The sequence below is a fragment of the Typopeltis vanoorti genome, chromosome 17, assembly GCF_054136105.1.
Source record: "Typopeltis vanoorti isolate ZY-2024b chromosome 17, IOZ_Tvanoo_1.0, whole genome shotgun sequence".
In the NCBI taxonomy this organism is placed as follows: domain Eukaryota; kingdom Metazoa; phylum Arthropoda; class Arachnida; order Uropygi; family Thelyphonidae; genus Typopeltis; species Typopeltis vanoorti.
Window position 1 is genome coordinate 1,567,124 of NC_143565.1, and position 12,913 is coordinate 1,580,036.

Below are 12,913 nucleotides of genomic sequence, written 5' to 3' on the forward strand. Positions count from 1 at the left end.
ATTACCATTTTTTTCCATCACTTGAGCCATTTTTTGTCCAAGAAATGCTTTGCCAACAACGCATCAATTTATTGGGCTGTGGAGGACTTCATCACTTCCAGAGACACTGATTTTTACAAATGGTATAAATGACCTTGCCACACATTGGCAACATGCATTGATGCTGCTGGAGATTACTTTGATTAAACAGGTATTCTTCTTCTTTTTATTCTCTTCATTTTCAATCGTCCTTAAAATCGGCCATTTCATTTGCAACAACCCAATATAAACCTAAAAACTGCAAAATATTTAAAAATAACACGTGTAATTAACTCTATATTTAAACCAAACCTAGTTCAAAAACAAACCAGACTAACTTAACTAGAAGACTGGTGTCGAGGCTAGCTGGTGAAAAGATGTACTGTCAGAGAGCTCCTGAAAGATTTGTGATTTTTGTTGATTTATTAAATATTTTGTTAGATTTAATTGTGTAATTTTAGTATATTATTGTAGTTTTATTAGTGTATTTAGTGTACTAAAGTGTTTTATAACATAATCTATGTCGGGAAGTCGCTGCTAGAGGGATTCGTAGTGTGTAGTGTTCGTGAAAGCTCCTGATAAGATAAGTGTTATTTTCAGTTATCGTTGATAAATTTACTTTAATATTGCGTAGTTTTGTTTGCTTTGCATATCTTAGTGCATCTGTTTGTGTGTTTTTGGTGTTTATAATTAATAATTTGATAAAATACGTTACTAGTAAGTATGGCTGCAGTACGAAGGAAAATGGCGGAAAGTAATGATGGTTCGCCATCTTCTTTCAAGAACGGTAATGTAAAGGAGATGATTCAGTGTACTATCTGCAAAATGTACGCTTTTCAGAGTGTGGTTAGATAATAATAAAGGATTGAATGTGTGTAGAAAATGTAGGGAGAATGAGGAATTGAAGTGTATTTCGGATCGTGAGTATGATATTTTTGTCAAACTTCAGAATGAAGAAAATAGGGGTATGACAAGAAATGGCAAGGTTGTACCAGAGAATTGTGAGAGTGTGAATGTAGAAAGTGTGAACGATAGTATCAATGGTTTTACAGAGAATAAAAAAGATGAAATAGATGCAATGAGTGAGATCGCATTGATGAATGTGCGATACAAAGGGCAAAACAGCAGCTAGAGCGTATGAGCAAAAGTCGACTGAATGAACCAGCCAATAATATAAAGTATGACAGGAAAAATAGGCGTATGAGTGTGAACATGAACAAAATGAAGGATAGAGTGCTGTATGAAGACTCGTTAGTACGAGGTGTGTTAGTAGAGGATTTGACAAAATCGTACCAACCTGGTGTGACGATAAAGAATGTAACTGAGTCTATTAGAGAGCAAAAGGAAAGGGTGAAAGAAATGATTGTTGTGGCAGGTACGAATGATTTGAAAGGAGATAAAATGGAAATGATAGAAGACCTGAATGAATTGTTTGAAGTAGCAAAAGAAAAGAGTGAGAGAGTCAGAATGATTAGTCTTTTGCCACGGTATGACAGTGAAATGTTTAAAAGGAGGACCATAATTGCGAATGACTTTATGCGTGGGTTATGTATGACGAGTGGTGTGGAATTTGTGGATGTGTGGAGTGAGTTCGATGGGCAAAAGGATCTATATAAGATGGATGGCTTGCATTTGAATGGTCACAGTGTAAGGAGACTTGAGAAAGTGTTGCTGAATGTAGTGGATGTGCAAATTCAGGGAAACTAGATTTATTAGGGGGGGGGTAGATATAGAGTCCTTAAGGAGGCAGTTGAATGTATGAATGAATATAATATGTCCGAGTGAATAAGGACAACAAATCAGAGTGGGATAGTTAATATAAGGCATCAAGGTAGGGTTGGGGCTAATGGGGGTCTTAAATTCATGTACACTAATGCTAGGAGTATTAGGAACAAGAAGAAAGAGTTTTGAGCCATGGTTGGCACTTCCGGACCACAGGTTATTCGTATTAGTGAATCATGGCTGAGTGTATATGATATAGCTAGTGGGATTGAATGTGATGGGTATAGTGTGTTCAGGAATGACAGGGAGAATAAAATGGGGGGAGGAGTATTGTTGATGATAGCTGATGAGCTGCAGCCAAGGAGAATAGAAGTTGAATTGCAGGATAGAGAAAAGAGCACATTTGAGACCATTTGGTGTGAGATTGTGGCTAGCAGAACTAAATATACAATTGGGTGCTGCTATAGACCAGGTGATGGAAAAGATGGTGGAGACAGTATGCACAAGCAAATAGAAGAAATGAGTGGAAGGAGGGTAATTATTATGGGAGATTTCAACTATGGTCGCATTGATTGGAGTGAGGAGAGGACACACGGGAGGAAGGAATTGGATTTTATGCGGTTATTAAGGGATAACTATCTGCGACAGCATGTAATGGAAAATACTAGGGGTCAGAGGGTGCTTGACCTAGTAATTACATCTGAGGATTTGGCTGTAACAAATATGACCACAATGCCACCAATTGGTGAGAGTGATCATAAGGTCTTGATTTGGGAGATGGCTAAAGGTGTGGAATTTTCAATTAAGACAGGGTGCATGTGGAATTATCGGGCTGGAAGTATGACAAGCTTAGGAGTTTGATTGGTTCAGTGCCATGGCATGTACAACTGCAAGGACCAGAAGTTGATAGTGCATGGGAGGCAGTTAAGAAGTGTTTGCATGAAGCAATGGATGACTGTATACCTAGAGTCCGAATAATAAATCAAGTAGGGGTTAAATGGATGAATAACACCATTAAGCTTGAGTTGCAAAAAAAGAAACAACTATGGAGGGAATTTAAGGAGAAAGGTGACCGGCAGGCACATGAACGGTATAAAGCGCAGGCCAGAAGGGTAACAAGTGTGGTAAGAAAAGCAAAAAAGGATTACGAAAGAACAGGCCATGCAGGCTAAAGAGAATCCTAAACAGTTTTTTAGATATGTAGCAAGTAAAAGGAAAAATGTACATGGCAGAATGATTTTAAAGAATGCCGATGGTAGGGAGGTAACTGAATCAGTTGATATAGTTAAGTTACTGAGTGAGCACTTTGCAAGAATATATCATCCAGGTGGTGACACGAATAATATTGCAGAAATATTGCAGAAACGAATAAACCAGTAGACTATATGGGAATTGTGGTGAATGAAGTGGAGGTGAGTAGTCTATTGCATAACCTCAATGTCAATACATCTGTGGGATTGGATGGTATACCAGCTCATGGCGTGCGAGAAGCAGCTAAAGAATTGTCAGTACCCTTGACCATTTTGTTTAATTTGAGTCTCGGGTCTGGGTTAGTCCCGAGGGGGTGGAAAGAGGGGAAAATAGTTCCACTGCATAAAGGTGGTTCCAAGAATGCTGTTGTAAATTACCGACCGATTAGCATATCAGGAATCATTGTCAAGGTCTTAGAGAAATTAGTCAAGAAAAGAATACAGGATTGGATAGATGAAGGGATATTGTATGGGGGACAACATAGTTTTGTGAAGGGTTTTGTGATCATGCCTCAGTAACTTGCTCACGTTTTATAACACAGTGATGGCTGAACTGGATAGGGGTAATGGGTTTACAGTGATACTACTGGACCTTGCCAAGGCCTTTGACAGGATACCACATGGAACCCTAATCAGTAAACTGGAGCAGATGGGGATAGATATAGGGTTGGTGAGATGGATAGGAGGGTGGTTGAAGGAGAGATACCAGAGAGTGGTTTATTCAGGAGTGGAGTCTAAAAGACAGCTTGTGACTAGTGGTGTGCTGCAGGGCTCTGTTCTTGGACCACTGCTTTTCAATTTGTTCATCAATGATATAGGAAAGGATTTGAGAGGAAGTGTTCACTTGTTTGCTGATGATGCAAAGTTGGGTAGCGCAATTGTGCACAGGATGTCAAAATTTTACAGGATGATTTGGATAGTTTGGAGGACTGGGCTAGGAAAAATGGATGTCAATTTAATGTGGCAAAGTGTAAGGTTATGCACTTTGGGGGTGAAAAGAATAGCAGCAGTATATAGCATTGGTGGAACCGTACTCTAGGAGATTGATGAGGCCAGGGATTTGGGAGTGTTGGTGGATAGGGAATTGAAGTTTAGGGGGCATATTGCAAAAGTGGCTAAATCAGCTCATCAAATCACTTGGCTTCTGAAAAATACTTTAACATGCAGAGACAAACAAGTTGTTGTTCCTCTCTATCAAGCCTTGATAAGACCCCATCTGGACTACTGTGCCCAGTTATGGGCACCAGGTTTTCTTCGTGATGGGGAAGAAGTGGAGAAGATCCAGAGACGAGTGGCCAAGATGATAGCAGGTCTGTGGAATGAACCTTATGAAAATAGGTTGAAGATTTGTGGGTTGCAGAGATTGGACGACAGGTGAAGGAGGGGTGATATGATTGAGACATTCAAATTACTGAAGGATTTCTATAAAATTGATCCAGAAGATATTTTTGAAAATATGACTGGTGGTGGGAGGACTAGGGGCCATGCATGGAAACTGGGCAAGAGCGTGGTTGACAAGGGTGTTAGAGCTAGGTTTTTTACTTGGAGAGTGGTGAATGAGTGGAATAAGCTTCCAGAGTCTGTTGTGAGTGCTACGACCATGAATGAGTTCAAGGCAAGGTATGATAGATACTGTGTCAATGTCGAATAGTTGTTCTTGACATGATGTTAGGGCCTCCCTCGATGAGTCTGTAGACTCCTTGGAGTTGCCCGGAACAATAATAGTAATAATAATAATAATAACTTCCAGGGCCATCCCTGGAAGTTACGAAAGGAGGTCGTGTGCAAGAGGGTGAGGAGTGGTTTCTTTGCGTGGAGAGTGGTTGAACCTTGGAATGCATTGCCTGAGAGAGTGGTTGGAGTGGGAATGGTCAATGGGTTCAAGGAGTGATATGATAAACTTTTTTTCATAAAAACGACCTCCCATGATGAGTCTTTTGACTCCATGGAGGCCTGGATAATAATACATTAGCCCTACCAGTCTTATTGTATGGGAGTGAAATTTGGACAATAAAACAAAAAGACAAACAAAGATTAATAACAGCAGAAATGAAGTTTATGAGAAAAACTGCAAAGTATACTCTATTTGATCACAAAAGAAACGAAGAAATTATGAAAGAATTAAATCAAGAATCGGTAATATAAAAAAATAAAAAATATTAACATAAATGGATGGAACATATTCAAAGAATGAAAATAGAAAGATTACCAAAACAAGCCTTAAAGTACAAGCCATTAGGAAAAAGAAAACCAGAACGTCCTCTTAAAAGACTCAATGACGACTTCTAAGGCCGTAAGAGGCCATGCTAGGCCTAAATCCTTGATATGTATGATGATGAGAATAAGGGTAGCCTAGCTGAGACCCCTTTTTGTGAAAAAAAAAAAAAGGCAAGACTGCATTTTGGTAACATTGACTAGGTTATCCTTAGCCCACAGCAGAATGGTATAGTGATCAGTGTTCAAAGTACTGCTTTCAGACAATCTTAACATGGGATGTCTGAGCATTGCATAGTTTGCTGAATGAGATGGAACAAATGAAGTAGGGTATCATCAGTAAACCTGTGGACATAAAATGAGAGAACACAAAATTAATTAAAAATTATGGAATACAGGATGCCATTTACAGTTTTGTGAGCATAAACAGGCATTGAAAAAATTTCGTCAAAGTAGTATTTCTTATTTCCTTAAATCAGAATTGAAGAACACAGATTGTTAAATCAGTTTTTTCATATAATAAATAAATAAATAATATAGCAGCACTTACAAATCTTGATGAGTTATCATTCTTTACTGTTTTTGCATTGCCAATTGCTTCAAGTATAGGATTGGCTTGTAATAATTGCTGTTCTAACTCACCCTGAAATTTTAAAATTCATATTCAAAGAATCAGTACAATTCGAATTATTTATAGTATTATATAATTTGTGCATCAGGTTTCATTATATCATTAATAACTGAATCATATAATGAAACCAAATTACTATAGTCTTTTATATTTTCCTATGCTGAAGAATCAGTAGAATAATAGTGAATACTTTTTTTAATACTTATCATATACATCAGTAATTACAAATGTTAGAATTATAGGAAATATAATTTTACCTCAGAATTTTCCTTGCAGCATGAAAAATAAAAAAAATACATAAAATAAATTCATATCCTAAAAACAAGCCCAAAAACAGAAAATCATGTAGTTCTTATCTATCTTATTATTATTATTATTTGGTAAACTCCATGGAGTCAGCAGACTCATCGTGAGAGGCCCACTCAACCAGCAACAACATTTATATCATACTGAGTTTTGAAGTTATTTACACCACCTGCACTCACAACGCACTCAGGCAATGCATTCCACTGACTAATTCTCCAAGGAAAAAATCTACTCCTCACACCCTTCTTCACCACATCTTTATACAACTTCCAGGGATGATCTCTCGTTCTTCCCATCTGAACATCCACTCTTTTTATAATTTCTCCTGTATTAATCTAATAGAATCCCTAAGCTAAATTGAAGGTCTCTATTATAAGTTGCTGGTATTGTTCAGAGAATCAATCTCCAATCCATCTAACCAATATACTATTTATTCGTATCCTCTGCAGGCTTGTACATCAATTATCATGTGGTAATCTATCAAATCTGTTATTGGGTTGGCAAATAAGTTCGTTTGGCTTATGCGTTAGTACAAGTTTACGCCACTTCACCTGTCACTATTGTTGTGCTACAGTGCAACGCTATTGCGCAGTTGAAAGTCGACATTTCACATAACCTTTCAGTGAATTTTCATTCAGCCTACTTCAGTTGCATGTGTGTAGCATATTTTTAGAAATGGAAGGAAATAACTTACAATATCAGCATATTTTGCTTTTTTATTTCAAAAAAGGCAAACGAGCTGCAGAGAAACGAATTCCGTTCTGGAGATTTAAACATCAGTGATGCACCTCACGCCAATCGCCCGACCAAGGTTGATTCGAGTGTTGTGAAGGATATCGTTGGCAAAAAGCCGTCACAAACAGTGTGGGAGATTGCTGCAGTACTGAACCTATCCCATACAAGGCGTTGAAAACCATTTGCACAAGCTGGGATATGTTTCAAAACTCAATGTTTGGGTGCCGCATGAATTGACTGAGGCCAATATGACTGCTCGCATATCCATCTATGATTCGCTGCAACGTCACCAAGAAAATGACCAATTTTTGAAGCGGATGATTACAGGAGAAAAAATGGATTGTGTATGATAACGTGGTACGTAAAAGATCATGGGGGGCACAAGAGTGAACTGCTGCAAACAACCTCGAAAGCGGAACTGCACCCAAAGAAGATCATGCTCTCTGTGTAGTGGGATTATAAAGGTGTTGTCCATTGCGAGGTGTTACCATCAGGCAGAACAATTGGTTCAACTGTCTATTGCTCGCAGTTAATGCGACTGGCCTGTGCAATTAGTACAAAACATCCTGAATTGGCAAATCGGAAAGGAGTTGTCTTTCATAATGACAATGCAAGACCCCACACATCGTTAACAACCCAGAGTAAATTACCACTTATTCCAATCATTGCAGAATTCTCTGAACAGGAAAAGCTTCGCTAATGAGGAGGCTGTCAAAAGACACCTGGATCAGTTTTTCACCACTAAACCTCAGGAGTTTTATGAACGCGGCATAATGAAGTTGGTGGACAGATGGCAAGAGGTCGTTGATAAAGAGGGTCAATATATAACTGACGAGTATGTATTATATATATTAAATAAAATGCGTTTCATTCCACTCTGAAAAACTGAACGAACTTAATTGCCAACCCAACACATTTTTTTTAAATAAATAAATAATTGTGATGCCATAAGATTACATTCATAGGGCAGCCAATTTTTTTTATATCATTATTATATCACACCTTCAGGGAGTCCAAAGACTCATCGAGAGAGGGCATCAACTCTACAACTCCTCGTCTCCCTACTCCAGCAACCTTCATCATCTAACACCAATGGCATCTACCACCAATTACCACCACTAGGCTTTCGCAGACAATCATAAACATCCATGCCCTTGGCGTGGATGTTTATGATTGTCCATGTTAGATGTGTACATTTATTTAATACAGTTAAGGATGACAATTTCCCACAAAACCAGAATTCCGTTAATTTCTACAAAAAATCAATACACTACAACTCATATTAAGTTCACACTAGAGGTGAAAAGTGGTTTCTTTGCATAGAGGGTAGTTAAAAATTGTCATCCTCAACCGTATTAAATAAATTGCATTCACAAAAGTGTGTTGTTGTTTTTTTTTTTTCAAACTCAAAATTATACAATTTAATTTTCTTTTTAGTCTAATACTCTTAGTCTAATAGTTTGGGACCAATGAACATGCAGCTATATAACATAGAGAAATAATGCATGCATTATACTGCTTCTTTTATTTAAATTCCTTGTTGTTCTCTGTCCATACTGAGATGGACAGAGAACACAGATAAGGCGAGAGACAACATGAGATATATGTAAGATGAAATAGCTGTGTAATAAATCAATTTTTTGCTGTAGTACACGTGTGATTCTATAATAATGATTATCCTATGAGTTTCATTACAAAAAAACTCACCAACTGAAGTCTATAGTATCCCCTGTCTTGAAAGATTAATATCACTTGTCTCTGGATATTTACCAACATTTCTCATCACAACATAAATCAGATGAACAAATCTTCACACAACAGTTCAAGTATGGTCTGATCAAGAACTTCAACAGTCACATAACCACATCATCATCTCTATATGTCAGTGTCCTTCTTTTATAGGTAAAATACAGTGTGTTCTTCACAACTCAAGCAATGTGTCATTTGAAATTCAAATCTCTGATGTTAACACATTATCCCCAAATTCAGAACCTCACCTGACTAATGGAGCATAACTGCACAACACAAATGCATTACAGTACTCTAAGCTGGTATATCAATTTTATTTCATCCTGTGAGACCACCACTCTTCTTAATGAAAGACTAAAGTAGCTTGAAAAAAGTTTCAGATTTCGTCTCTAGAGAAGTGTTTCAAGATTATATGACCTTTAGCTCACCCAGTGGTAATGTGTTATGGGATTATGACCTTCTTAAATTGAGATATGCATTAAAAAATAAATAAAAAAACAGCATTATATCTCTTATATTTCTAAAGTACACAATGTCACTATTTAGGTAGTGATAGATCAACTTCATCACCTGTGAAACACCACTGCCTTCCAACTGGAGGCCTGAAGTGACACTACTGTTGCCATGCTTGGTCTCCAGATAAGGGCCTTTAGTTCTATTCCTCTCCTCCCACTTTCTTACGTACAGTATGGATAATATTAATGGGCAAGCCTAACAAACTGCAGTGAGCTAGAGAGTTAGTATCTCATCCATTTGCAGATACAGAAGCAAAGCAGTTCAATGAGTTGGCCTCTACATGAAAGTGATGAGACCAAATATTATTATTATTGGTTTATAATATATTATTATCATCACACAACTCATCATATTGTCCATTAAATGCATTCACCCACTCTTCACTTGTCGCTCTCTCACAGAATACATTTCGATCATGTACACTCTTCATGCAAAACAACTACTTTTCATCGTCTCTGGACCCTTTATAGCATCTCTTCATCCTTTTGAAAACCAGATAACCAAATCTGTGCACAGAAATCCATGTGTGGCCTAATTCAAGCCTTATACAATGGCTTTGATTAGACAGAGGATACTGACCTCTACAGGTCAGTATCCTCTGCATCATTCCCAGAATTACTAGAGTTGTCCTCACAATTTTGGTAATGTGCCCCCTAAATTTCAGATCCTTATCCACTATCACCCCAAGATCTCTCATTTCCTTCACTTCCAACAATATATCCACACCAAGCATAAATTCTACATCACATCTTTGTTTCCCAAATTTTAAAACATTACATTTTGCAACATTTAACTCTAATCCCCATTTCTGTGCCAATTTATTCAAGTCTTCTGGAAAGACCACAACATCTTCTCTACTCTTCATAGTTTGTCCCGACTTTGCATCATCTGTAAACAACAGAATATCCCATCCAAATTTTTGCCAATATTATTAACTACAAGTTAAACAGCAATGGCCCTAAAACAGAGCACTGAGGCACACCACTCGTGACTTTCCTCTTCCTGGATATTGCTCTTCCATACACAACTTGCTGATACCTATTAGATAGCCAGTCTCTGATTCAATGCACCAATCTAATATCCAACCCCATCCACTGCAGTTTGACTATCAACTTATCATGTGTAGTTGCGGTTCGTTGTAGTTGGTGGATTGAGTGGTGGAGACAAAGCTGTAGAGTAGATCCCTCCTTCGATGAGTATTTGGACTCCCTGGAGGTGTCATGTAATAATAATAATAATAATAATAATAATAATATTCTATTAAAAGCCTTTGCGAAATCTAAGTATATTACTGTGTATCCTTCTCCTCTGTCCATGGAAGCAGTTACCTTATTGTAATAAGTAAGTAGATTACTAAAACATGACCTCCCTTTAGTAAATCCATGCTGTCCATGAAAGATAATACCATTGTTGTCAACCCAATTCTGGATCCTAATTCTCACAAGCTTCTCCAACAACTTAACTACAACACCTGACACACAGATAGGTAGTTTGATGCTTGAGTTCTACCACCTCCCTTATGAAGCGGCACAATCTTGCACTCCTTCCACTCCTTTGGAACTCGACCCAGTGCAACACTCATATTAAAAAAATATGTCAATGCAGATGTCAACTCCCTGGCACATTCCTTCAGAATATGTGGTGATATATTATCAAGTCCCACAACCTTATTAACATCAAGTTTGCATAATTCCCCATACACCTCTTGCTCACTTACGGTCAGCCTCTTCTCCCCATCATCAACTGCTCTCAATCTCTTCATGATGTCACATTCACAAGAATGAAAGACCTTTATGAACTGCTCATTAAGTATTTCCACTATATCTTCCACAGTAGCCTGTCCTTATACCATTTTCTCCTAGGATTCTTTTTGGCTTCATGAGTTAACTGCTGCTCATACTTCACTTTTGCTACCCTTACCAACCAAGTCACCCTCCTTGCCTGGTCTTTGTAATCTTCATGGAATTGGTTATTACCACTCCTCTATGCTGCCTCCATAATGCGTTTTTCCTCTCTATTGCAAGCTTAATCTCTTCATTCATCCAATTGACACTTACCTTATTTAACCTTCTGACCCTTGGAATACATTTAGACATTGCTTTTTCTAGACAGTTCTTGAATTTCCCCAAGTTGCATTGATCTCTTTTCCAGCTAGCTCCTCATTCCATGCTACACCTGCAAGCTGTCTCCTGAGCTCTTCATAATCACCAGCCTTGTAGTTCCACATATACCCTTTTCTCACAGAGGTCCTCACACTGGCAACCACCCAGGTAATCACTTCATGGTCACTCTCACCAACTGAAGGATAACTTGATGCCTCATTTATAATTACATCCTCTGATGAGAGGATTAAATCCAAGACTCTCAATCCTCGTGTGCCCTCTGTTACGTACTCTGTTTTCGTGTTACGTGCTCCCTGTTTCCCCTAGGCAGGGTAGGTTGCAGGTGCACAGAATTTTGTAAACCCCTGGAACTCAAAAATTTAAGAAACTCATTTTCTTTACTTCCAGTTGCTATCTCATCATACCACTCTATATTGACATAATTAAAATCACCCATAATGATCTCCCTTTTCTTATTTGCTTGGCTAATTTGATTATACATTTCATATTCATTACCATCCATATTACCAGGTCTATAACAGCATCCAACTAAGTAATTGATTCCATTCACCTCTATCTCACACCATACTGCCTAAAAATCACTAGCACTATTTCCCTCTTGCATCTCTACTTTGTATGGACATAACTCTTTCTCTATCGTTAATAGCACTCCTCCTCCCTTTTTACCCCTTCTATCCTCACGAAACACATCATACCCTTCCATCTCTATTCTTGTCAGGATGATATCCTCATCTAACCATGTCTCATTTATTCCAACAATACTTGGGTGAACAGACTCAATTAATGCAACCATTTTATTTGCCTTGTTTCTTACATTTCTAGCATTTGTATACAAACATAGCAACTCATTCCTGGATCTATAGCTAGTTCCCCTGATATCACTTATGTGATATGACTTCTCCATGCTTAACTTGAGCCATATCTTTTTCTCTTTATTCATCTTAGAACCTTCTTAATTAACTAACAAAATAATATAACTTTTTATACATATCATTATACTAATATATAGATAAAAAAAAAACTAAATAAATAAAAAAAGTTTTACAGCAGAACTACATAACATACATATCTAAAGTCCTCCTATATTACGGTTTTCTTGTGTTGGAGTTCTACAATCATGTTCTGGATTCCATATATATATATTGCAGATGGATCCTCCAGATTCTTGGAATTATTAATCCATCATTTCTGTTAAGATTCAGATGATGTTTCTACTCACAGGCTTCTTTGAACTTTCTTTTAAATGAAGTTTTGGTGCAGTGTAGGGACTTGGTGCGTTTCCAATTGATTCTGTGTAACATGTTTGAAGTGTGTGGTCTTAGAAGCCTGTTTTACCATAATGGAGGAATTTAATGTGATGTTTATTTTCATCTTTTCTTATTGGGATGGTAATCCTAGTTTCCCTTATGCAGGGTAGGTTGCAAGTGCAAAGAATTTTGTAAACCCCTGGGTGGGCAAGGTAGGGTAGGGTAGGGTAGGGGATCTTTGGATGCTCATCCAAAGATCCCCTGAGTATACTTCTTAATCATCCTGAGTATACTTCTTAAATTTCCAAAAGGTCTGAAGGTTGCCTTAATGTTGTATTTACATAGTGTTCTATTTTTTCTCATATTCCCCTAATATATGCTATGACAATGATATTCTTGTAA

General features: G+C 37.6%; 1 protein-coding gene across 1 annotated transcript in view; it reads right to left on the minus strand.

Annotated features, from left to right (window-relative positions):
• LOC150097089 (myosin-14-like) overlaps positions 1-12,913 on the minus strand; it is a 1,147,103-nt gene that overhangs the window by 898,242 nt on the left and 235,948 nt on the right. The window contains exon 6 of the mRNA XM_090407039.1: positions 5,755-5,847. Within this exon, the coding sequence (XP_090263165.1) occupies positions 5,755-5,847 (93 nt within the window). The remainder of the gene's footprint in view (positions 1-5,754; positions 5,848-12,913) is intronic.